Source organism: Balaenoptera acutorostrata, chromosome 8 (assembly GCF_949987535.1).
Source record: "Balaenoptera acutorostrata chromosome 8, mBalAcu1.1, whole genome shotgun sequence".
NCBI classification, from domain to species: domain Eukaryota; kingdom Metazoa; phylum Chordata; class Mammalia; order Artiodactyla; family Balaenopteridae; genus Balaenoptera; species Balaenoptera acutorostrata.
Window position 1 is genome coordinate 50,100,908 of NC_080071.1, and position 26,437 is coordinate 50,127,344.

The following is a 26,437-nucleotide window of genomic DNA, read 5'->3' on the forward strand; positions in this document are numbered from 1 at the left end:
CAGAGGTGTATACAAGGTTCCATAGAGGGAAAATTCTGCCTTATGGGGTTCAGGAAGGCCTCACAGAGAAGACAGTACCTCTTGAAAGGAAGAAAATAAATCCATTCTGATTTTATATATTTCTTTGAAATGTCTGTTTTGGTGGACATGAGTTAACAGTGTGGATATATGGTTCTTGCCTTGGTGAATTATATATATTAATCTCTGTAATTTAAAAATTCTAATGGGGACTTTCTATATAATAGGACCTCAATAAATATCTGATCAATTAAGTAATACTCTGAGGCCACTAAATGGGTCTGACAGGACACCTAACTCAGTGGAAATGTGGTTTTGCTAGCGGGCTCACCTGAAAGATAAAAAGTGTGGTTTTTCTTGTCCCTAGAGGTGTGGTCTCTCCTGAGTAGCGTCGAATCGCATGGATAAAAACACTGTAGGTAATTGTAACTGAAGCTATATAATACTTTTGGAAAATGTTTAAGCGTGACTTCTATGAACAGTTTGGCCAAAGTAATGAGTCTACTTCCCTTTGTTTTTATTAATCACTCCCTTTCACTTGATGAATCATGTCAGCTCTATATCTAGAGTAGCTGCAGAGGACACAGGAGGAAAAAAATAAAGGGGAAAGACTTTGAGTAGTTTGAGTAATTTCCTTAATTTGAACTACCTTAATTAAATTTATCATAATTTTGTAAACTGACATGTAATATTTCTCTAATTTAAACCAAATCTGATTCTTCGCTGATAACCAGAATGCATTCTAGTCCATGTATGATCCTACTGGTTTGTCAAGATAATAAACTCACAAATCCTCTGTTCACAAGTCAAGGAAGATATCAGGGTGGGAGGAGCATATAAAGGATGTGAAACAAGGAGGTGATGCAGGAGGAAAGATGAGTTCTGCCTGAATGGCTGTGTTTTCATTACTTTGGATACTCACCCTTGTATTCACAGAAGCCTATTAGGCGTAAGTATCATTAAAATTTTTTCTGATATATTAAGATTAATAAAACCTGGCTGGTATGGCTTAGCTACTTTTATGAAGAAGTCTTTATATTTTTTCTTTCACAGTTTAGAATTAATTACAGAAATAAAACTTTTTTTTTTTCTTTTTTGGTGCTCAGCTCTTTGAAGTGATGGGTACTAATTCAGAGGAAAATCCATTAAAAAAGAAATGTTTCCTGATTTTTACAAATCAGGAGTGTGGCATTTTACAGACATGCTGCAGGTGATGTGCTGGAGTGATAGGTACTCAGTTACTCAAGCCAGTGGGTTACATACGTGCTTGTTTACATTACTTTTTTTACGTGGATGTTCTCTCTTATTTAACTTTTAGTGTGTACTTTAAAATCCCAACTATACATCAGGACTCAATTTCAGGACCTTCTTTTCCTGGCCCTGTCTCCGAGGCTGAGGATGCCTTCCTCACTTCCTGTTGGACAAGGTGCTTTCCAGCCTTGAATTCTCTGGTCTTAGCAAGTGGCCTGAGTTCCCGTTCCGTGCCGCTTGCCCAGTGACTTGCCACAATGGCTGGTGGGGGCCCAGTAGATATGTGCTGATATAAATTGTTCTCCTAGGAGTAACAGGCATGTTGGTAGTAACGTTCCTTTATCCACAAGATACGTCTGCTTATAGTGTCTGTGTTTTTCATGCGGCTTGGACAGTTGCACGTAGGAAAGGAGATGAAAGGTAAGACATTCTATCCTTATTCCTCTGTTACTTGTTTCCTGAAGTGGTTATACTTCAGGATGATCTCCCCATGTTTCCTATATCTTACTGGAAAGCATATAAAAAGTTTGCTAGCATTGACCATGGGGCACCTCCTATTTTTTCCTTCCAGGGGACCAGTGAGGATCGGGAAGCTTCTCCAGCTGGTGGAGCCCGGCCTGGGCCGTGTGAGCCTCCCTCTGACCCATCGAGAAACCAGCCGTCCCCTCAAGCAGCAGCATCTCAGACGCAGAGCAGCCCCGCTCACCCCAGTGGAGACCCGCGCAGGGAGGAGGCTGAGGACCAGCAGGCTCGGCCTGCCTCTGGGGGACACTGAGGGCTCCTGCTCGTCTCACACCCTGCATGGAACTGGGCTCCTCTGCCAGCACAGAGGGCGCACCTCGAGGAGCATAGCACCACGTACGCTGCTGAACACCTGAACTCATCAACGCAGAAATACACACACACACTCACACATGTAGAAGCTACAGTACACATTGGCAGAAATAGGTCAACTTCCGTAGTCCCACTGGAGTCACAGAAGGAAAATGGATCTCGGTGAGGACGTTCAGTTCTTGGATTGGTAGGTTAAGGGCTACAGGCCTTCTCTGCCAGGGCAGTAAGCGTCGAAACCAGCAGTTACACTAAATGTGTGGAGGGAAAGAAAAGTGTTTCAAGGTGAATGCTGATATAATTTCCCTCTTCTGATTATTTATCCTAATTATTTGGTTCTTAATGCAAACTGGGAAGATACAGAATACATCTATAATTTTGTTTCTCTTAAAGAGAACAATTAAAAAAAAATTTAAGACGTATTTTAAAAGTAACCAGATAAAAGTTAGTGGCATCTATGCTTTTGTTTAAAAAAAAAAAAAAAAAAGGAAAAAGTTTCATCAGAAACTTGGCGTATCTCTAGCAAATGTATTTTTATATGGGTATGGTGTATAATGAAAATAGTCAATTCTCTGAGTGGCAAAAGCTGTTACTGACTATTGCAAGCTAAGCTGAGCTTTAAAATGCCTTTTGTTTTAAATGGGCTTTAAGACCAGAGGAGGGAATATTTGAAATAAACCAACCAACTTAGTATCCTGTGGCTTGATAGACAAGGGTTTACTAAATATATTGATACTGTAAATAGCCTCTATCACTATTTACAACTTTATAGTGATTTGGGCTCTAATTAGCTGATGGACTAAAACAAACACACAAAATCACTGAATTCCTAAGCGTTTCTTTAATTAAGCAGTACTACTTACAAATAACATTATAAGATTTAAGTGCCTGGGGAAGGGATACAATTTTTAAAAATTACATACTGGTTCAGTTTTTTTGTTTTTGGTGAGGGGAAAAGGTGGTGAATAGGAAACCAGGAATAGAAAAGACAGAAATAAGAAGTAAGTACACTTTCCAATGACTAAAGAAACAAATCTCAGTATATTCTTTCCCATGAAGACACAGTCAGACACTGGACAGTTCAGATACGGGCATGCTACTGTAAATATTACAGCTACAGTCAGGACAATGGCCGGGTGACTCATGCATAAAGCTTGCTGCTAAAAATGAAAGCTGAGGTTATAGGAAGCCTTGGGGGAGGGCTGTGGACAAGGGAACATTGCTTTAGCTGAAGGAAGGTCAATTATATAGTGTGTACAATACTGTGGATGAGCACAGGAGAGAGGAAAGAAAAGAACAGAGTTAAAAAATGAGCAACTCACCTTACTCTCTGACTATGATTAGGCAGGACCAATTATAAAGTGAGGGCTTCTCCACGATACCATACTTCTGCCCACAACTGCATCTGGAAGAAGAAAGTCTACACTTGGATATCTAGCTTCACCACAGAACACAGCTTAAAAACAAAATAACGGGAAGAAATAGAATTAAGCAAATAGTTATTTTTGCACTTGAACTGAAATGTACTGTACTGTAAATTATCATGACTCATTTTAAGTGACCTTTAAAAATCAGATGTATTTATTATGCTTATGTAATTATAGAAATAAAGAAATGGGTGACAAGCTGAACCTCACCTATGAATGTACAGTATGTGGATTTGTGAAACTGACTGTAGGAAGTCAAAAAACTTCTACTGTGTCTTGTGTTTACAGTTCTGATTTATTCCTCTGAAAAGCCTGCTGTTTTGGAAATGCACAGTTGACATGTTGAAATAAAAATAAATACCATTTTTAAGTATTTCTTAAATGATAATGATGTGACCAAACAAATAAAAGTCCTTCACTCTGTAATGAATGAGATCAAACTCTACAGGCCTTTTGTTATGAGACATTTACTGTGAGAGGTGATTAAACAGTGCAGTAATTTCCAGCCTTTTAGAGCAGACACCTTCATGGGTTTGTGGACTTTGTGACTTCCTCCTGTCCTCAAAGTGCCATTTAAAAAAAAAATTAAAGCAAATTCAACTTAAATTTTGATTTGAGAATTTTCTAATCCCTTTTGAGATCCCCTGGAAATACCCAGGGAGGTCACAAAGCCCAGGTCGGTAATCACAACCTTAATGACTTGTTTCATATGCTTTTCCCCATAATTGTAGAAAAAGTGAATTACGCAAAGCGCTGAGCTCATGTGGATCCAAAGAGGTTAGTTACTATTTATTAAACTATTACTCAAGGCCTTAAGTAGAAATAATAGATGACAATAACACATATACCTCCACCAGCCAACAAACCTCGTGAAAAGCCTAAGGAATTCATAGAAAGAATATCGCTGCCTTACTGGCTTATTAATCTTGTCACGGGCCACACAAAGCAGACAGTTGGCTAAGTGCTCCCCTCTGATTTGCCGTTCCTCCAAGACTGCTGGGCGTGGAGGCTACTGCTGGTGCTGGGACCATTATTTAAGTGGTATTCCTTGCAGCCAATCTGGAGTTCAGCAATGATTCCAGGAAACAGAGAGCCACACCCACTGTTACTGGGTGCTTGGTGTGTGCTGATGACATTATCGTTTTGTAATACATATCACTATCCCCTCTTTTAACATGAGGATTTTGGAGCTGAACTCAGCTTACGTTATGGGAACAAGGTCACAGTGCCAGGATTCAAACTCAGACCCACCTGATGCCTAAGGGCAGGTCCACCCAGGACCTTCTCCAACCCCCGGAGGCGGGGAGGCCACTCTCTGCTTCTGTTGTGGTAGAGCAAGGCTGAAAGCAGCCCCGGCCATTCTCACCCTTACCTTGTGTGTCTGATACTCACCCTGTGTGGCTGCAGTTCCATTTAGGATCGCTAGCTATTCCCAGATACACAGAAATCCAGCGCCTTCAAACTCCTGCTGCTCTGTTAGTCGTGAGTGCCACTCTGGAGATAACGCAGAAGGTCTGGCAACCCTGCAGAGAAAACTTGGAGGTTGCAGGGACTCTGAAGACCAGTGCCACGGGAGCTGGGAAGGGCCAGCAGACACACCCACTGCTCAGTATCCTGAGGCAACAGCTTCGTAGAGCAGTGCTGTCAGGTGAGGTGGCCATTAGCCACAGGTGGCTTATTAGGTGCTTACAAGGTGGCTAGTGCATCTGAGGAATTAGATTTCTCATGTTATTTATTTTATTTTTTTAACTAATTAATTTTTGGCTGCGCTGGGTCTTTGTTGCTGTGCGCCGGCTTTCTCTAGTTGTGGCAAGTGGGGACTACTTTTCATTGTGGTGTGCGGGCTTCTGGTTGCGGTGGCTTCTCTTGTTGCAGAGCACGGGCTCTAGGCATGCGGGCTCAGTAGTTGTGGCTTGTGGGCTCAGTAGTTGTGGCATGCGGGCTCAGTAGTTGTGGCTCGCGGGCTCTAGAGCACAGGCTCAGTAGTCCTGGTGCACGGGGTTAGTTGCTTTGCGGCATGTGGGATCTTCCTGGACAAGGGCTTGAACCCCTGTCCCCTGCATTGGCAGGTGGATTCTTAACCACTGCACCAACAGGGAAGTCCCTCTCATGTTATTTAAATTTAAACAGCCATCTGTGGCTTGTGGCTACCATACTACACAGTGCAGGAACAGAGGAAGAAATTACCTTTGGGAGATCTCTGGGTCTTAGTTTTCTCATCTTCATTGTGAAAGGCTGGACCCTAAAATTAACGTTATTCTGTGAAGATGGGGGCATGCTGTGACAGAGCTGACTGCAAGCAAATAAAAGATGATTTTCCCTTCAGAAATTTTTCTCTCCTTGGGTGCAGTGGGACAAGACAAAGCTACTTCTGAAGCCCCAAACCACTCCTGTGTCATTTCAGCAAAGCTCTAAGAATACCTGGCTCAAAAATTCCAAACCATCAGGCAGATGGGAGAGAGGTCAGTGCCTGGATGGGAACAGAATAAAGGGGTGAGAGAAAAGGGGAGTGGGTTCTCAAATCACTAAGTAATTTACCTTATGAGAGGACAAACTGCCAGTTTAAGATAAGAGAGTAACTGGAAACTTGGTGATGTCTAGAATGGGGAAGAAATGAGCCAGTCCAGGTGGGCACCTTACTCTCACTCAACTCCCATCTGCTTCGGGCAGCTAATACAGGACCACTTGCCCCACCGTGGCTCCGGGGAGGTCCCAGTTTTCAGATGGCAACCCAAGGACCTTACAGTGCTGGGGTCAGGATTGCCGGCTCTGGAGCCCCACTGTCTGGATTTGAGTCTTAGTTCTGCCAGTGAGAACTCACATTAAGTAACCTCTCTGGGTCTCACGGCCCTCCTCTGTAAAATTAAGATGATTACAGTACCTGCCTTACAGGTTCTTTTGATGGTTAAATGACATACCCGACACACAGTAAACACTCCATAAATGTTGCCACTATTTCTGTGTGACAAATAGCCCATGGCAAGGGGAGTGCTGTCTTATTTCCCCATCCAGGCCCTAGCTCTTAGTGCTTTGTTAACATTAATCTATAACCATATTGCATGCTCCCAAACTACAGTGCTATGTTAAACGTTTACCTATACCTAATAAGCTGTCTAGTAAGACATTCAGTTCCAACATGCATTGTAAACATTAAGTGGTTGGAGATATGAATTAGTTAAGGGACAAAACGTAAGTTGAAGAGAATGGGGAAAAATGACAAGTAATGTTATATGGCAACAAATTGGACAGCCCAGAAGAAATGGACAAATTTCTAGAAATATTCAGCCTGCCAAGACTGAGTCAAGAAAAAACAAACAATTTGAACAGACCAATCACTAGAAGTGAAATAGAATCTGTAATGATAAAAACTCCCTGCAAATAAAAGTCCAGGACCAGACGGCTTCACTGGGGAATTCTACCAAGCATATAAAGAAGAACTTATACCTATCCTTCTCAAACTATTCCAAAAAATTGAAGAGAAAGGAACACTCCCAAATTCATTCTACGAGGCCACAATTACCCTGACACCAAAACCAGACAAAGACACTACAAAAAAAGAAAATCAGAAGCCAGTATCTTTGATGAATACAGATGCAAAAATCCTCAGCAGAATATTAGCAAACTTCAGTGGAACAGGATAGAAAGCCCAGAGATAAACCCATGCACATATGGTCACCTTATCTTTGATAAAGGAGGCAAGAATATACAGTGGAGAAAAGACAGCCTCTTCAATAACTTATGCTGGGAAAACTGGACAGCTACATGTAAAAGAATGAAATTAGAACACTCCCTAACACCATACACCAAAATAAAGTCAAAATGGATTAAAGACCTAAATGTAAGGCCAGACACTATAAAACTCTTAGAGGAAAACATAGGAAGAACACTCTATGACATAAATCACAGCAAGATCCTTTTTGACCCACCTCCTAGAGAAATGGAAATAAAAACACAAATAAACAAATGGGACCTAATGAAACTTCAAGGCTTTTGCACAGCAAAGGAAACCATAAACAAGACGAAAAGACAACCCTCAGAATGGGAGAAAATATTTGCAAATGAAGCAACTGACAAAGGATTAATCTCCAAAATTTACAAGCAGCTCATGCAGCTCAATATCAAAAAAACAAACAACCCAGTCCAAAAATGGGCAGAAGACCTAAATAGACATTTCTCCAAAGAAGATAACACAGATTGCCAACAAACACATGAAAGAATGCTCAACATCATTAATCATTAGAGAAATGCAACTCAAAACTACAATGAGGTATCATCTCACACCGGTCAGAATGGCCATCATCAAAAAATCTGCAAACAACAAATGCTGGAGAGGGTGTGGAGAAAAGGGAACCCTCTTGCACTGTTGGTGGGAATGTAAATTGATACAGCCACTATGGAGAAGAGTATGGAGGTTCCTTAAAAAACTAAAAATAGAACTACCATATGACCCAGCAATCCCACTACTGGGCATATACCCTGAGAAAACCATAATTCAAAAAGAGTCATGTACCAAAATGTTCACTGCAGCTCTCTTTACAATAGCCAGGACATGGAAGCAACCTAAGTGTCCATCAACAGATGAATGAATAAAGAAGATGTGGCACATATATACAGTGGAATATTACTCAGCCATAAAAAGGAACGAAACTGAGTTATTTGTAGTGAAGTGGATGGACCTAGAGACTGTCATACAGAGTGAAGTAAGTCAGAAAGAGAAAAACAAATGCCGTATGGTAACACATATATATGGAATCTAAAAAAAAAAAAAAAAAAAAAAAATTGGTCATGAAGAACCTAGGGGCAACACGGGAATAAAAATGCAGACCTACTAGAGAATGGACTTGAGGATACGGGGAGGGGGAAGGGTAAGCTGGGACAAAGTGAGAGAGTGGCATGGACATATATACACTACCAAACGTAAAATAGATAGCTAGTGGGAAGCAGCCGCATAGCACAGGGAGATCAGCTCAGTGCTTTGTGACCACGTAGAGGGGTGGGATAGGGAGGGTGGGAGGGAGGGAGATGAAGAGGGAAGAGATATGGGGAAATATGTATATGTATAACTGATTCACTTCGTTATAAAGCAGAAACTAACACACCATTGTAAAGCAATTATACTCCAATAGAGATGTTAAAAAAAAAAAGAATATTAGCAAACTGAATCCAACAATGCATTAAAAGGATCATATAGCATGATCAAGTTGAATTTATTCTGGGGTCACAAGGATGGTTCAACACACACAAATCAATCAACGTGATACACCACATTAACAAAAGGAAAGACAAAAACCACGTGATCATCTCAATAGATGCACAAAAAGCATCTGACAAAATTCAACATCCATTCATGATAAAACTCTCATCAGAACAACAAAATGGACACAACAGCAAGAACAAGCAGACACACCAATGTTCCATGCAAATCAAGGGATTATTGAATCTCACAGGGAGAAGGGCGAATGAACTAAATGGTAGATTTTCACACTCAGGATTCAGTAAAGGATCTTTTGTTTGCTGAGGGGAAAAAACCCCACAAAAAAACCAAAACTCTCATCAAAGTGGATAGAGAAGGGAACATATCTCAACATAATAAAGGCCATTTACTACAAACCCACAGCCAACACAATACCCAATGGTGGAAAGCTGAAAGCTTCCTACTAAATTCAGGAACAAGACAAGGATGTCTACTCTCATAGTTTTGGAAGTCCCAGACACAGCAATCAGACAAGAAAAATAAAAGGTATCCAAATTAGAAGAGAAGAGGTGAAACTGTAATATTTGCCCATGACATGATATTCTATACAGGGAACCCTAGAGTCTCCACCCCAAAACTATTAAAACTAATAAATGAATTCAGCAAGGTTGCAGGATACGAGATTAATATACACAAAATGCAAAATATTTCTATACACTAATAATGAAATATCAAAAAAAGAAAGTGAAAAAAACAATCCCATTTAAAATCACATCAAAAAGAATAAAATATCTAGGAATAAACTTAACCAAGGTGAAAGACCTATATGCTGAAAACTATAAAATACTGAAGAAGGAAAATGAAGATTCAAAGAAATGGAAAGATATCCCATGCTTTTAGATTGGAAGAATCATTATTATTAAAATGGCCGTACTACCCAAAGCAATCTACTGACTTAATGCAATCCCTATCAGAACACCAGGACATTTTCCACAGAACCAGAACAAATAATCCAAAAATTTATGTGGAACCACAAAGGACCCCGAATTGCCAAAGCAATCCTGAGAACAAAGAACAATGCTGGAGGTGTAACCCTCCCAGACTTCAGACTATACTACAAAGCTACAGTAATCAAAACAGCATGGTATTGGCACAAAAACAAACACATAGATCAACAGAACAGAGTAGAGACCCCACAAATAAACCCACACACCTATGGTCAATTAATCTGTGACAAAGGAGGCAAGAATATTCAGTGGAGAAAAGACAGTCTCTCCAACAAATAGTGCTGGGAAAGCTGGACAGCCACATGTAAAACAATGAGATTAGAACATTGCCTCACACCATATACAAAAATAAACTCAAAATGGTTAAAAGACCTAAATGTAAGACATGAAACCATTAAAACTCCTAGAAAAGAACACAGGTGAAACACTCTTTGTCATAAATCATAGTAATATTTTCTTGGATCAGTCTCCCAAGGCCAAAAAAATAAAAGCAAAAGTAAACTAATGGGACCTGATCAAACGTAAAAGTTTTTGCACAGCAAAGAAACCATCAACAAAATGAAAAGACAACCCATGGGGGAAAGAAAAATGGAATGGGAGAAAATATTTGCAAATGATGCGACCAACAAGGGGTTAATATCCAAAATATACAGAAAAGAGCTGGCTCCCGGGTCAGATAAAAATACCTGTCTCACTGTGGGGGATCTTCAAAATTCCGCATCTATTATGTTATCTATGCATAGGATCCTTCTTTCAGTTGGACAAAAGAAAAAGGTGATTTAAATATTGTACTTCTCTAACTCTGGGGAATAATCACATACAGAATAATATAAGATCCTTTTTCTTTTCTTGACATCATTCTGGAGGTCTTAATTCTTCCACATGTTTCGATGTCAACTATTCCAAACCTCTTAATATCTAAAATCTCATAAATTTCTAGATTTAAAAAGTCATAAATTCAAGTATTGTCCTAAATGTCAGATGGACACTCCCCTGTAATTCAGCTCTAAGTATTATTGGCAAACTATACAACTAATTGACAAAGCATTTTTTGTGATATGTAAAATGTGTTTTAAAACCTTTAAAAAATAGGGACTTCCCTGGTGGTCCACTGGTTAAGAATCTGCCTTCCAAAGCAGGGGACGTGGGTTCGATCCCTGGTCGTGGAACTAAGATCCCACATGATGCGGGGCAACTAAGCCTGTGCACCACAACTACTGAGCATGTGCGCCACAACTAGAGAGAAGCCGGCGCACTGCAATGAAAGATCCCGCGTGCCACAACTAAGACCTGACGTGGCCAAAAATAATATTTTTTAAAAACCTTTAAAAAATAACATTGGGGCTTCCCTGGTGGCGCAGTGGTTGAGAATCTGCCTGCCAATGCAGGGGACACGGGTTCGAGCCCTGGTCTGGGAAGATCCCACGTGCTGTGGAGCGGCTGGGCCCGTGAGCCGCAATTACTGAGCCTGCGCGTCTGGAGCCTGTGCTCCGCAACAAGAGAGGCCGCGATAGTGAGAGGCCCACGCGCCACGATGAAGAGTGGCCCCCGCTTGCCACAACTAGAGAAAGCCCTCACACAGAAACGAAGACCCAACACAGCCATAAATAAATAAATAAATACTTAAAAAAAAAAATAACATTGAATATGACTGTTTAAGCATGGCGACCTACACTACATCTCACTCATATGTTTTGGGGTCAAACAGTCCAACTTGCTAACAACAGTGAGCTTCTGTGAGGCACCTCGTGGGCGCACTAACACAACAAAGGTTCTGTTGTGCTCCACAACTGCACACCTAGGGTGGCATGAGGCACAGAACCAACTGTCAACAACCTGTGAAGGGTATAACCATTTTACTGAATGATCATTTAAATTGTTTAAAGGCCTTTAAATGAAGAAAAAGAGGAGAGAGGGAGTGGGGTGGGGGGAGAGAGAGACAGACGGATAGACAGACAGGGGAAGGGAAGAAGGGAAGGAGAGAAAAAAGATCTTTTAGAGGAGCTGTCATACACACTGCTTGACGGGGACTAGACCTATGATCAGCACTACAACGAACCCCAATTCAAATAAACACAACAGAAATACACCCAATATATCGCAAGCAATGCTTTTAATTATTTAGCTTCTCACAGTACTCACGTAACAGAAACTGACAAATCCATGGTTTCCTCTAAAAGTAAACATGAAAAACAATATCCCCAAAGCCTCCTGTTGCTCTTTTTCTCTTCCTTTAGCTATTTTTATTGCAATAAAAATCACAATAAAAATAGCTACACCTAGCTTGTTGGCCCACCAGGAACTGCTTTCTTCTACTCTCGGCACCTGTTCACCCTGGCGCAGGTGAGGCCCAGTGGCTGTCTTGGCTGGGATGTCCCCTGGGAACTCCAGCAGACTGCACACTTTATGCACACACACATTTTGTAGCACACACACCACCTCTTGGTGAGCACAACCACAAACACATCTGATACGTTTATAATATAGCACCAATAAACAGAATTACAAAAAAATAAAAATCAGATTAAACTGTAACAAAAACGCTATTACAACTGTTTACACTTATAAAAGTCATCATCTTCATAAATCTGAATGGAAGATACTTTGATTTTTTTATATCAAAGTCTATGTGAAAGCACAGATTAAATTTAGCGTATTTCACAAAAATAGCAAAGCTCCTGATATTAAAAGGTGTCTGGCAAAAATAGAGACCCGTAGAACACTGACACACTGCTTCAAAGAGAAAATATCATTTGGAAATCAATCTAAAGAATTCCAAACAGGCAGCCACACTCTTATTCAACGATTTAGAAAAACGCTATACTAAATTTGCTTCCGTAAAGCAGTGCCCAAATGATCTGTGTGTCCCTCCTCCATAACCCTTCTAGAAAAGGGAGATTCCTCATTCTTTATGCTGCTACTCTTTATGGCCCCACCACAGCAAAAGAACCTGTGTTTGATTCTTAAAGAGAAGTTAGCAACATCTTAACCCTTGGATTGTTTTGCCATGTTCAGATCTTTTCTCAGACCAATGTTTTGGCCTCTTTTCCTCAGGGTCAAAGCTCATGGTTAGTCCCTCATTTCACTCTGGAGTCTAAAATCATGAACCACAAGAAGAAAAATGATTTGTTCTCTATAAGAAAGATCACAAATCTGTTTTGTAGGAAATTGTTATAAACACGTATAACTAAACAATTTTTTAAAATAGGCCAGTCGAGGGGCTTCCCTGGTGGCGCAGTGGTTAAGAATCCGCCTCCCAATGTAGGGGACATGAGTTCGAGCCCTGATCCGGGAAGATCCCACATGCCACAGAGCAACTAAGCCTGTGCGCCACAACTACTGAGCCTGTGCTCTAGAGCCCGCGAGCCACAACTACTGAGCCCGTGTGCCACAACCACTGAAGCCCGCGAGCCTAGAGCCCGTGCTCTGCAACAAGAGAAGCCACTGCAATGAGAAGCCCGTGCACTGCAACGAAGAGTAGCCGGCGCTCGCCGCAACTAGAGAAAGCCCGCGTGTAGCAATGAAAGACCCAATGCAGCCAAAAAAAAAAAGAACTGTTGTAGAAATTCAGGTGTGAACACTATTGAGACCTGAATTTAAGGAGTAAAAAAAAAATAAATAAAATAAAATAAAATAAAATAGACCAGTCGACTTGAGGTTAAATGCCTTCAATTCCAACAAACAAAAAAATGTAAAAAGTAATTCTAAATTCTAATCTTTATATATGTCTATAAAAGTCTTATTAAAACTTTAAAATATAACCTTAGGAAATGTTTCTCTTTATCACAGTTATCAAACAGTTAGTTGGCTATTATTAAAAAATAAAAACTAAGTCATGAATATTGTGAGACCCAAGGCGCCTCATTTCTAAAAGTCTCTTCTTCTACCTGAGTCATTGGAAACAGTAGGGCTGGAGTTCTAGTCCCAGGGCTGCCTCTAAAAAGCCCTGTGGTCTTGGACAAGTTATTTAACCTTCTGAAACCTCCATTCCTCCACCATCAGCGTTTTCCAAACATGTGTTCCAAGGAATATTAAATCTCATGAAAAAGGGTTCTGTTGTCAAATTAAGCTGGAGAATGCTGCACACAATTTCTCCTCTTTAGGAGGTTCACAATGTGCATTAGCATTATTAAAGGCTCTGAGAAGTCCTGCAGTACGTTTGTTTAATCATGCATCCATCTTAGTTGACCTCAGGATTCCTTTACCTACTAACACTTATTAGCATCCTGTGGACTACACTTTGGAAGATACTGGTCCAGTGTAGCTCAGGTCTCTTCCAGCACTTACACTGATAACACGCAGGAAGAGCAATGCAGAGTCTTTTGACACAGGTTCTGGGGATTAAGAGAGGATTTAATGCCCTGCAGTTGACAAGGCACCTATTCACATTAATTGGCCCCTTGAAGATCAACACGATCCCTTTGTTCCTAATGAAAGTCTTCATTCAAGGATAGTGGTAATGACTGTCACAGAATCTTGGTGGCCACCTACAGTACAATACACAGAACTGTCCAAGAAGGATCAGTTATCTTCAATACAGTTTAGTTCTCCTTTCCAGTGTGACTTGATTTTTCTCCATCGTGAATGCTTTTGCCACTGTTCCCCAGCACAGCTCTGCCCACCTTTAATAGGATCCCTGCCCTTCCCCACTTCCTTGTCCAGAATGAAGTCAGTGTGCAGGTAGACTGTCAGGAGTCCTCAGGTTAAAGAGCTGCTCTTCCAAGAAGGCACCCGCAAGGCCATATTGTTCTTCATGCAGCCTAATTTCTTCAGGTGACAAGTGGCTTCCTCCAAGAACAAAGTCTGCAAACCTAGTAAGTATTTGTTTTAAATAAAGTTAATGTTATCACAGAGAGGTTTATTTGGAAGATAACATGTTCCCTGGCTACTTATCCCCTTTAATTAAATTTGACTTTGCATCAATAGAGGATGGCATTTGCACAGTGGGTGTAAAAACAGGAATGGCTTATGTGATCCTTCTCTAGACGTTCAGGGAAAGGATCGAGAAGTAGGCAGACTTAGGAGCACCTAATGCTGCCAAATATACCCATTCCTGCTTTCTAATTCCTTCTTTCTCTCTTTCTTATTAAATGTATTATTTATTCATTATTTTAGTGTCAAGACTTTCCCCTTTCAATCTTTAATTTGAGGGCCCTGTCGTTTGGATAAAGCTAGGAAGAAGGGAAAGCAGTAGGGAAAAGATGCTGGGGCAGAGAGGTCTTTCTTGGTGATCTTTACAAATGACTTTTCCTCTCCCCCGTAGGAAGAGAAGCAGGTGACACATCCCATTCCGTCTCCCTTCTCCTATGAGTTATCTTTATGGCCTTCCCTATGAAACACATCTGATCAACATTTATTCTGACACTGGCAGTTCCACGGGGCGAGGCAGAGCACTGAAGCAAAAGCGACTCTGACAGCTTCCATGTCATTTGCTATCCAGGGAAGTTGTCTGTTTCTAGCCTGAAGTATCTGATCCAAACCATCATGTTATTTTCACGGTAACTCCAACCCAAGCTGTGTCGCGGACAGTGGAGCGGGGCTTACGTTTTAGGCGCCCGGAGCCTGGAGACGGCCAGCCAGGACGGGAAGCCGGGGCTGCAGCAGGCCTGGCGCAGGTCCTCCAGGGCGCGGGTCGTCGCAGCATCGGCTTGTTCCCTGTACTCGTCTTCAGTAAGAAACTTAACCACCAGCTTTTCTGATGTAAACCATTTCTTCATTTTCCTAAAACAGGCGGCATTTGGTTGCTAGATTCCTGGCCATATTTGGTTGCTCAATTCAACCCTTAAGATTTATAAAAATACATTTCTTCGACAGTAACGGTAATAATTCTTAACTTCCTCTATATCATTCTATATTATTGTTATCATGACGGAGGTTTACAGAACGTGTAGTTTGGGCCTAACAGTACATTTCCCCTCTTCCTGGACCATCTGAAATAATGTCCTACGGCGTTTGAGGATCAATTTCTGATAGAGATGTTGATTGCATTTTTCTTCCTCAGTGATTTCAAATCAGACAATTACAAGTCTGGCTTCTTTATGCTTGCCCTGCTGATTTTCTTAGCAGCAAGCCTCTGAGATGTCCTTTTATGGAGACCTAGCAGAATCACTTGCCTCTTAGTCTGAACAGAGAAGCCAGGAAGATTTGTGGAATATCGCCTCCACCTAGTGGTGGGGATTCTGACTAATCTTAGAGGATGTAAACACTGTACAAGGGTCGTGTATACACAGTCATTTATAATAATTCTTCCTCTGCTACATGCTGAGGGGCTCATGATTGGAAATTTTTTCCAACCAAAAAAGTCCTAAAGGGAAGAATCTCATAAAAATGGTAATGATGAAAAGGTTTTAACATATATGTTATACTTACCAATGAGTTTAAAAAAATGTTTTTAGGTGGTTTAAAATTTAATTTAACCAGAGATTCCCAAATATAAATGAGCATCAGAATTACCAGGAGGTGTTTTAAACATACATTTTCTTGAGGTTTGGGACCTGAAAAATCTTTAAACTTTTATTGATTGTCTGGTGGTTGATGAGCTGAATTAGGGAACCACTGACATTATTTCCTTCTCCTTTTCTGAATACCGAGACTGTCTCCCTAGAGGAAAACTCCTGGGCTCTGAGGAGAAGCCTGGGACACAGTCCTGGCTTTGAGGTTTACCCACTGTGTGAACTGGGGCAATTCCTTCACAGTTCTGAGCCTCACCTTGCTCACATGGAAAAAAATGAAAGCAACAAGGAGGTCACTGTACAGATGAAATACATTATTTTGTGTCAAGTGCTTAGCACAGTGAGTGGTCTATAATAAGTGTTCAACAAAGATAATCAAAAGAATAGCTACCATATATTATTAAAATATATTCAAACAGCTCTTTGCAAACTAGAAAGTACTATACACATCAAAGTATTTCCTCTGGTTTATTATTTAACCTATAAGTTCCTGTTTTATCCCCTAATGTTTCACATAATTACTCACTAGCAAGATGAGAAGCTGAGGAAGTTACAATACATTTTGATCATTACGTTTGTGTTAACAGAACGCACAGCAAATGCATTAAAGGATCACCGTGCAGGTGATAGAACACACTTTGCTCTTGGCAGGGCAGTGGATGTTTAAAGGGAAAGTGGAAGGAATTCTCTCTTGGGCTCCTCGGGCCACAAGCCTGGCAAAGGACCAGAGGTCTGAAGGATGTGTAGTGGCCACTGTCCTCCTGGCAGAGGGACGTCTGAGACCCCCAGTCACTGTCTACCTCTGAGACCGGGCAGGGGGAAGCAGTCAGCATCAGTCCCCCGACCCTGCTGCCTTTCAGTCTCCCCAGCATCCTCTGCAGAGGGGCCCTGCCCTGTCGCTGGTGCATTTTAACCCTGTGACGTCACTACACATGCAGTCATCAGATCCAGAAACTACCAGTTACCACAGAGTCTCCTTCCTCACAGCCAACTTTACCTTGTAAATATTAACTCCCTCTTCCTGACTTGATCTCACTGCCCCACTCCAGGCCCTCATCGCCTCTTGCGTGGATTGCTGTGATGTCTGGTGACTGGTCTCCTGCCCCGGAACCTCCCCTTAACCTCCACCCTCTGTGCCAGAAGACAGATGGGCCCCTCCTACTGCCCGAGGCATGTTCATGGTCTCTGCTTTGATTTTTGCTTGTTGAATGTATTTTTATTTTCAGATTAGTTGCCAACATTTAAACATTGTGTCAGAATTTACATTCTAATACACATTCCCAGCTTTTCTAGAAACCCAGGCGAGGCCCATATTCCCACATGGCAACAGTCAGCTCAGGCCGAATGGCAACTGACCCCCTTTCAAGGAGGCAACGCTGTAGAGTTTCACACAGTCCTCACCACTGCCTTCCCTCTGCTCGGCCTCATTCCTTCAGTACCTTCTGGGCCCCAGGCATTTGATTTCTAACCCTGTCGAGGCAGCAGTCAGAGAGCACTGACGAAGATGCGTAACGGCCAGCTGCCTCCGCCGCGTTACAGGATCAGATCAGATTCTCCAGCAGGGCCTGCGATGCCTCCATGACCTGGCCGACACCCACCTCGCTCGCCGGCCCTGCGATGGTACCAAACTGGGCTTTCTCCCCGTCAGGAAGGCCCTTCCTACATTTATTCATCTGGCTGTTTTGATTCATTAAAATTCAGCCCAGTGACCTCCTCTAGGAACTTTCCTGAACTTTTTCTACACACCACAGTTCCTGTGCAGGCCTACTTTAACACTTCAGGGCTGTAGAAACATATGCCTACGCGTCAACAAGTGCACCTCGAGGGTAGGGACCATCTCCTTCACCTGTGCACCTGACACAAAAACAGGTGCTCAGACTCCATGACTGACGACATCATAAAGCCGTGACAATAGAAGCTGTCTCATCTTTCTTTCTGTCCTTTCCAAAGGCTTAAGCCTTATCTTAAAACTTAAGAAAAAAGAAAGTCCGAATTATATAAATCATAACTTTCAATCATTTGTGATTCATTTCTGTTCCCTAACTCATATCTCATATGCACAATTACCTCTAAAGCAGTCCTGGGCCCTAAAAAAAGGAAACGTAGAATGAAAGTAGAAATTATAGGCAACCCCGAGCCCAAGTAACTTTGCCACTGATTTTAGTGACTTCTGGGTGAGCTGTCAGTACCTAGTGATCGGTGGTGCACCTCTGACAGATGAACGACGACTAGCAACGGAGATGGGATCAGATGCTTATTACATTCTCTGACTGTCCCCCTCTCAGAGGGAAATATCCAGATGAAGTGGAGTTAACTGTGAGATTAACTATGATGTGTCCAAAAAACTCCCCCCACAAAATAAATAAAACCAGAGCTCAAAATGTCAAATTTATGATGGAAAAATTAAAAAAAGATACGCACCATCTCACGTAAGCGAGCGCTCGCAGTGGGAAGTGCAGGACCTTGGATGACAGGACGAGGAGCATCACCGCACAGGCGACCTGAGGAATGGCCACGCCGGCATAGACCAGGAGTAGGGAGAGGAGCTGCAGCGTCCACGCCAGGAGGGTCCTGCTCCTCTCCTCCACGAGGGGCCCATGTTTGTAACAAATGGTAAAGCTGACACACCCAACTACCAAGACGTAGCCTGTAAAAGCAGAAGAATGTAACATAATATAACGCTGAACTGAAAAGTTATGGGAAGAAAAACCGGCCGAGCCATGACTTAGAGCTAAGAACATATCAGAAAACCTTCATTTTTGTTTTCTTTTTCCAATGAAGTTGAAAAATGCATTTAGGGCTAGTTATTCCCTCCATGTGAGATATTAGGCTGACTTTTGTAATAATTAAGGATGTATAATAATAAATTATTATAATATTATTAGGTAAGTATCCCTATTTTCTGGTCCAGAGTCCTAGAGGGCAAATGTGATCACAGTTGCTTTGGTCAGGAATAAGCCTCAGTGTATGTCACAGTCTGCTACAAAAGCTATTCCTAATTTTTATTTTCTAGTCACTAAATGAATATATAATTTTACAGTGGAGGGATCGGGCTGTCACCCTCGTAATCCAGTGCTCAGTTTCTGTATTACCAAAAGAGGGACAGTGAGATATTCTGTGGTGTCTCCTGTCGTGATCCAATGTCACGTGCACATTGCCTCTTACGTATTTTGCCAAGTGTTTCATTTGTATGTAAGCAAGCCTCAAGATCTAATTTCCAGCTTATAAAAAATACAGGGGAGAGAGAAACAAATTAAATTATACTACAAAGGAATAATCAGAGAAATCCAGAAAGTGGCACATTCTATAGGACAACTTGGTCTCTTCAGCATATCATTGTGATGGAAAAAAAAAAAAAAAAACCCAAAACCTGTTATGGATTAAAAGAGACTTACAGGACACAATAGATGCAAAATGTGATTCTGGGGAATTCCTGGTGGTCCAGTGGCTAAGAATCCGTCTTCCAATGCAGGGGACGTGGGTTCGATCCCTGGTCAGGGAACTAAGATCCCACATGCTGCGGGGCAGCTAAGCCCGCGTGCCACAACTACTGAGCTCACATGCCTCAACTAGAGCCCGTGTGCTGCAACTACTGAGCTGGCGCACCGCGACAATGAATCCCACGTGCAGCAACTAAGACCCGACGCAGCCAAATAAATAAATAAATATTAAAAAAAAAAAAAAATGTGATTCTGGACTATATCCTACCTTATACAAAACAAGCATCAAGGATGTTTAGGAAATTTGAACATGGCCTGGATAATAGATGATTTTATGTAACTATTCATTTTTTTAGATTTAATAGTTACTTAACTATAGAGGAAAATGCTCTTGCCTTGTAGAGATGCTTAGTGAAGTATTTAAGGAAACACACCATAATAGCAATAATTAACTTTGAAAATACTTTAGTGTAAAAAGAAAAATGGGCTAAAAACATAAAACCTTCAAGTGAAACAAAGAATTGATTGCTTTTGTTCTGGGTGGGTGGACTTATGGGAGAAATTTGGCACTAAGAGGTTAGGAGAAAATTGATTCTCCCATTCTCTATAATTTCCCAAATAAAACACTTTAAAAAGTTGGGTTTTTCTTTTTTGTTTGTCTTTTAAAATAACATCAAACAAGAAGAATAAGTGTCTCTGTTTCTGAAAAGTCAAGTTTTCATTAGTCATTTATATTTAGGATTTCTCACCTTTCATACTGAATAAATTAAGAAAAAGAAATAAAGAGCCACATTTTAGAGAAGTTTTTTCATTACAATTTAGATGTGGTTAGAGCGTAACCACAACTCAAAGGCACATGCAGTCAAAAAGGGCAAATGCTTTTTTGCTGTTTTGATCATTAGTATAGAAAACTAAGAAGGATGTCATACAGAAATAGTCTAAAATGAGAACTAGTGAACTGAAATCACCAACCATGGGAATAAAATAAAATATTATTTTTAACAGTTCTTCTCCTTAGTTCAAAATGAAAATTTGGATGCTGGAGAGAAACGTATGTCAAAAGAAGGACCCTGGCTGTACGTCTCAGCTTTACTAATAATAGACCATATTTTTTAAAGCTTTACCTACCTAATATATATATTCTGTTTTCACACCACAGCCACTTCAGATCTTCCATCAGTTGCCACACAACGTAAACTGAAGCAAACCAACAACCAACCATTAGAGCCCAAAAGGTGCTATACTGTGTGTGGAAGAAAATAAATGACACAGTTTTTGGTTCATTCACTCTCATAAAAATAGAAATAAACAAATAAACCCTTTGTATTCAAAACTTCTGTATCAAACTGCACTGAAGTCAACTCAAGGCACTCTTCTCGAGTCTCGTTAAAGGTCTGATCCACGCACCAGCAGCTTCGATGTCACCTGGGAGCTTGCTGGGATGCAGACTCTCAGGCCCGCTGAGACTCCTGAATCAGAGTCTGCATTTCAACAGGACCCCCGGGTGACTTGCATGTACATTACAGTTGGAGAAGCACTGTTCTAAAGAATAAATTTATCTCAAAATAATGCTGGTGTTGCAAGCTTTCATCAGAGTAACTACAACATGAGCATCATGAACTAATATATATGTATCCGCAACTAAGTGCGGGGCATTCTTTTATTGAAGGTGTTTTGGGGGAACTAATAATGATGAAGAAATCCCCAGATGTAGCAATGCTGTTATTCAAGGCCCCAATGGTTCAGCATCATGACATTCCTCAGCTAAGCCAAGAGAAATTTGCACTCAGCATAGAATAAGCCCCCATCACTCATAAGAAAAACGTATTATCTAGAAAATAAAAGGGTCTCAAAAAAAGTATCGCCAAAACTTAATACTTAAGCCTACACATAGTAATAAATAAAAATGGAATCTCTTGGAAAAGATACAATTTAAGCCAGTTTATACAATGTAGAAATATGGTTTGAATTAGGAACTTTCATAATAAACATGAATTAATTTTAATCAATTTTTCATGTTTATGAGATCATGATTTCCATTTTTTTATTCATTTGTACATGGTATACCTACCTTAGGAATGAACTTTTTCACCAGCAACAGGACAAAGACTAATGTCATTAGAATACCTAGCATAGTCCCTGAAGAGTAAAAGAAAACAGGGCTCCTGTCAAGACAAGCAGATAAAAGCCATTTAAATGCCAAGTCGCTCTTTCAGTATTAGAAACATGTTTAACTTGACAGTAGTCATAAAGATTACTAAGAAGAAAAACTCAGATGGCAGCTTTAATTACATCCTATACCCTTAAAAAGTGAAATCTCTACTTGAAATTTATGGTAAATAGCTTGCCACTAACTTGAAACAGAATGTCTGAGTTATCTTCTATGTTTAGAATCTGGTCCAATAATAATTATTGGAGCACCTATCACATAGCAGGCACTTGTCTGAGAGCTTAACATGCTCTCACAACAGTCCTGTGAAACAGCTATCCATGTCTAAATTTTACATGGGAGGAAACTAAGGCGCCAAGAAATTAAAGGCTTTCCCAAGTCAGTATCTGCCAGTTGGAGGATTCAGGCCTGCAGCCCAGCTCCTCTGAGTCCAAGCTCTACTCTTCAGGCTATGTAAGCAACATCCAATTTATTAAGACCATGGAGAACATGAAACACACTCTCTTAAGCCATAAGGAAAAACTTGAAAATAAACAATGGCCAGAATAGCAAGTTAAGAAGTAAAATATTATTGGAAAGAAATTCCTTTTTCATGAGAGAAGTTATAAGAAAAAAAGTATCAGGAAAATATGTTAAATTCAACCTTCTGTATCAGAGACACAAATCTAGGAGGTGGTGCAAATGAAAGAGAGAGGAAGGCACCCAGCATCAGAAAACCTGAGTATAAATTTCAGCCCTGGCAAGACTACTCATGTAATGACGGATGTTGGTTTTCTCATTTATAAAATGAGAACAATAATCCAGAGCTCACATAGCTGTTAAGAGAATCAAATCGATTAAAATATTGTATAGGGGCTTCCCTGGTGGTACAGTGGTTAAGAATCCGCCTGCCAATGCAGGGCACATGGGTTCGAGCCCTGGTCTGGGAAGATCCCACATGCCGCGGAGCAAATAAGCCCGTGCACCACAACTACTGAGCCTGTGCTCTAGAGCCCGTGGGCCATAACTACCGAAGCCCGTGTGCCTCAACTACTGAAGCCTGCCCGCCTGGAGCCTGTGCTCCGCAACAAGAGAAGCCACCGCAATGAGAAGCCCTAGCACCGCAACGAAGAGTAGCCCCCGCTCGCTGCAACTAGAGAAGGCCCGGGCACAGCAACAAGAGACCCAACACAGCCAAAAAATAAATTAATTAATTAAAATAAAATAAATGTATTAAAAAATGTATATTGATATGTAATACAAAATAATGCACGTGAAAGTACTCTGTAACCAGTACATATCATACTATACAAACAAATGTTACTGGTTTTAAAACCCTTCAAACACTGTCTTCAGACCAATTGTTTGCAAAATCTAAAGCAAGACCTACAAACTAGTGTGGAAGTATTCAGCACAGGGTCAAAAATGTCCTACTCTTTTTGATTCACAAATTTAAGAAAGTAAAAATGAATACTTACTGACTCAAGGTCTTTGCATAAAAGAAGAGGAAAATGCCCGCCACAAACACAAGGAAGAGTTTGAAATCCACAACTGGAGCAAAAAAGACACAGACACACAACAAACAAAGATTTTGTGTCAATGCAGTGTTAGTGAAAAAAAGTCAATTTACTGAAATGTCACTCCAGAAAAACTGATTCCAGAAATCAAGTATAATAAAAACAGACTTACTATTTCGATTCACGCTTACTGTATAGATAAATATCTTCCTGGCAGGCTTCACAGAGAAGCACACAGTCTCCCCGTATGGATTGATGGTTATGGTTATATCATTAGACTCCTTTGGTGTCCAAAAGTTATGAATCACACATTTGATAATAGACAGAATGGTTTCTGGATACTGGCAATTATATCTTTCTGTGATATATACGATGCTGAGCAGGCCTGAACTGGTAATTTTCACCTACAAAACAAGAACAAACAAATTCACAAACACAGAAGTTAAAACTTCTTATAAGCTTCTTAAAATCATGAGAAAAGGAGTAAAGAGAGCCCAAGACTGGTTGAGTAAAGAACACTCAGAGGTACTTGGCAATGTTCTGATCCCAGGGACAGACACAGAGATCTGTGTTTAGTCAACACACACTGGAGCACAGACACTTTTTAAAGTGGATGTTTCTTCCCCTGAGTTGTGGATGATGGAATTCCCTCTTCCAGCAGGTTATTGTGGCCAAGGGACATGTGAAAATGGATGAGACAGAAAATAATAGGTAGCAAACTATTTGGTTATAAACCTAATGAGAATAGGGTTTATACACCTACCACTTCTACTGTGATTGAGAAAAAGCATTTCTATCTTACAGATCAGCTGAGCATATGTGATTTAGGCTTCTCTCACCATGCCCGCTGAAGAAGGATCAGAACCCAACCCCAGGTCCTACTCAAGTCTCACAGCAAAGAACCAACTACAATACTAAGCAGATGATGACAGCCCAGGGATCATTAAAGGACAACTCTGCTGCTGCCTTTGTCCCTCTCTGTTTCTCTTCTTTGTCCAAGGATAGGGCAAGCCTGAAAAGGGGAGAGAGAGAGCACCAGCTCTGAATCTCAGGCATCAGGTGAAATCACCCATTATCTGTCTACCTATGCCCCGATTCTCTTGGATTTTAGCTCCTGGCTCTCTGTTGCTCTCTCTCCAATTCTACTTCCTGTCATATGTCTCTGGGATTAAATATACACAAGATACACACAAAACTCCTTCCAATATCCTGTCCTCTTGGCTCCTTGAACTCCTCCCCTCTTATGCTCCACTCACCTCAGCTAATCATGCCTGCGGCCACACCCTGATCTTGTCAGTCCCAAACTGCAGCCCCCAATACAGGCTGCATGAAACGCACCCCACTAGCTGACCACCACCTCCTATCTTTCCAGCGTGCCCCCCTTAACACCCCGACCCCAGCAAGCATTAACCTCAGCAGGGAGCAAGCACCTTTCCTCTGCTCCTCACCCTTATGTCCTCAGCCCCTTCTTTTCCAGCTAAGTTCCATGATCAACCATTATAAAGCATTCCCTTATATGTACCCTTAACTTGTTTGTACCCCTCGTGCTTTGTCACACTCACTTGCAAAATCCAACCCTCCACCTATTCCACTTTTGCATCTGCACCACCAATCATGCTGGAGAAACTCGCAGTGCTCTCACTTCAAACCCTTGACCGTGAAACTGAAGCAGGACCGGAAGGCTGCCGGCAATCATACCACACGTTCCTATCCAGTCGCTCGTCCACTCTCTTCAACGATGACCTCACGGCTTCTCCTTCCTCAATACCCCAACGACCCCTCCCTCCCTCACTTCTGGCTGGTGAACCTTCCTACTTCACGGAGAACGGAAGAAATCGGAAGAGAACGGGGAGGGCTCTTATCCCCATATCCCCCCACCTGTCAGCATCTGCAGGCACATGCTCTGCTTCTGGCCTGTGCATTTCCGGAGGAAATTTCTGCCACAGAGGAGATTTACACACTCCATTCTAAAGGCAAGCCCCCAACCTGTGCGCTGGATCCGATCCCCCTCTGCTACTCAAGGACATCCCACCAGTACTTCTTCCCGCTCTACGAGACCATTCCTATCAGCTTACAAACATGCTGGCATTTTTCCCACTTAAAGAAAAACACACAAAACCCTTTTATTGACTCCATTTTCCCCTTCAGCTATCACCCCCTTTCCTCGCTTCCCACTGCAATAAAATTCTTCTTAAAAGTTGCCAATACCTGCAGCCTCCGGTTCCTCTCCCCTGTTTCTCTCTTTAGCCACTTTGGTCAGGCTTTCATTTCCAACAGGCTGCCCTTGACAAGGTCATCAGTGGCCTCCATGTTGCTAAACCGAGTGGCCAACTCATTGCCAGTCATTCTATCTGATCCGTCAACAGAGTCTGGCGCTGCTGATCACTCCCTCCTCCCTGTCGCACTTCCTGGGGCTCCCTGGGCACCTCCTTCGCTTGTTGCCCCTTCTCTCTCTCTTCTGCTGGCCCCTTCCTCCTCCCAGACCTCTTAATATCTGACTGACCCAGGCTCAGTCGCTGGTCCTCTCCTCTTCTCCGTCTAAACTCACTCCTTAGTCCCATGGTTTTAAGCACCATCTATAAATATGCATCACCACTTACTTTTGTAAAAAGAAACACAGGAAAGATATACCAGAAACTAACAAGATTGATTACCTACATGGGTTGGGTGGGAAAGGATGAGGGGGAGTGACACTCCTCTGAGAACACCTTTGTGTAGTTTTGACTTTTGAGCCATATTAATATTGTACATACTAAAAAATAATGATAATAAAATCAACCAGGATGAGGAAAAACTCTGAAATGGAAACAAATAAAAACAAGTGTATTTCAAATGAATAATATAACTATATTGAAGGGGGATGGGTAGGAATGAATTAACCCAAGTAACTTTTGAGCACAATATGTAGACTGTGACCCCTCAAACTAAAGATAAAACACACTGTAAACAAATACTGAGCTCTTGTCACTAGGTTTGTTTTTCACAACGGTATGGCTTAGCAACTCTGAAATTACTCTAGGATTAGGCAAATAAATCAATATATTGACGATAATTGGAACCAGGTTTCTCACAATCAGAGAAGAGAGTTATAGATATGGAAAGGAGAAAGACTAGAGTGAACCCAGTGGTGTTGGAGAGATCAGAATTCATG

The 26,437-nt window shown here is 41.4% G+C and overlaps 2 protein-coding genes across 9 annotated transcripts in view; one reads left to right on the forward strand and one right to left on the reverse strand.

The window, feature by feature from the left end:
• The window catches only part of MFSD6 (major facilitator superfamily domain containing 6), a 74,711-nt gene extending 70,603 nt beyond the window's left edge, over positions 1 to 4,108 (forward strand). Inside the window, exons 7-8 of one of the 4 annotated variants that reach the window (XM_057551942.1) lie at positions 1,665 to 1,689; positions 1,841 to 1,984. In XM_057551942.1, coding sequence (XP_057407925.1) covers positions 1,665 to 1,689; positions 1,841 to 1,851 — 36 coding nt within the window. In that variant the 3' untranslated portion in view covers positions 1,852 to 1,984. Of the gene's footprint in view, positions 1 to 1,664 lie in introns of all 4 variants that reach the window. The other 3 variants (XM_057551939.1, XM_057551940.1, XM_007171459.2) reach the window with 3 other exon arrangements.
• Positions 2,214 to 26,437, reverse strand: part of NEMP2 (nuclear envelope integral membrane protein 2) — a 90,283-nt gene continuing 66,059 nt past the window's right edge. For 2 of the 5 annotated variants that reach the window (XM_007171463.2, XM_057551951.1), the window contains 7 exons: positions 23,459 to 23,690; positions 23,248 to 23,320; positions 21,692 to 21,785; positions 20,749 to 20,863; positions 18,602 to 18,827; positions 15,273 to 15,449; positions 4,923 to 14,539 (listed from right to left, as the gene is read on the reverse strand). In XM_007171463.2, the coding sequence (XP_007171525.1) occupies positions 14,398 to 14,539; positions 15,273 to 15,449; positions 18,602 to 18,827; positions 20,749 to 20,863; positions 21,692 to 21,785; positions 23,248 to 23,320; positions 23,459 to 23,690 (1,059 nt within the window). In that variant the 3' untranslated portion in view covers positions 4,923 to 14,397. Of the gene's footprint in view, positions 2,352 to 3,422; positions 3,506 to 4,919; positions 14,540 to 15,272; positions 15,450 to 18,601; positions 18,828 to 20,748; positions 20,864 to 21,691; positions 21,786 to 23,247; positions 23,321 to 23,458; positions 23,691 to 26,437 lie in introns of those variants that run through there. The other 3 variants (XR_009009131.1, XM_057551950.1, XM_057551952.1) reach the window with 3 other exon arrangements.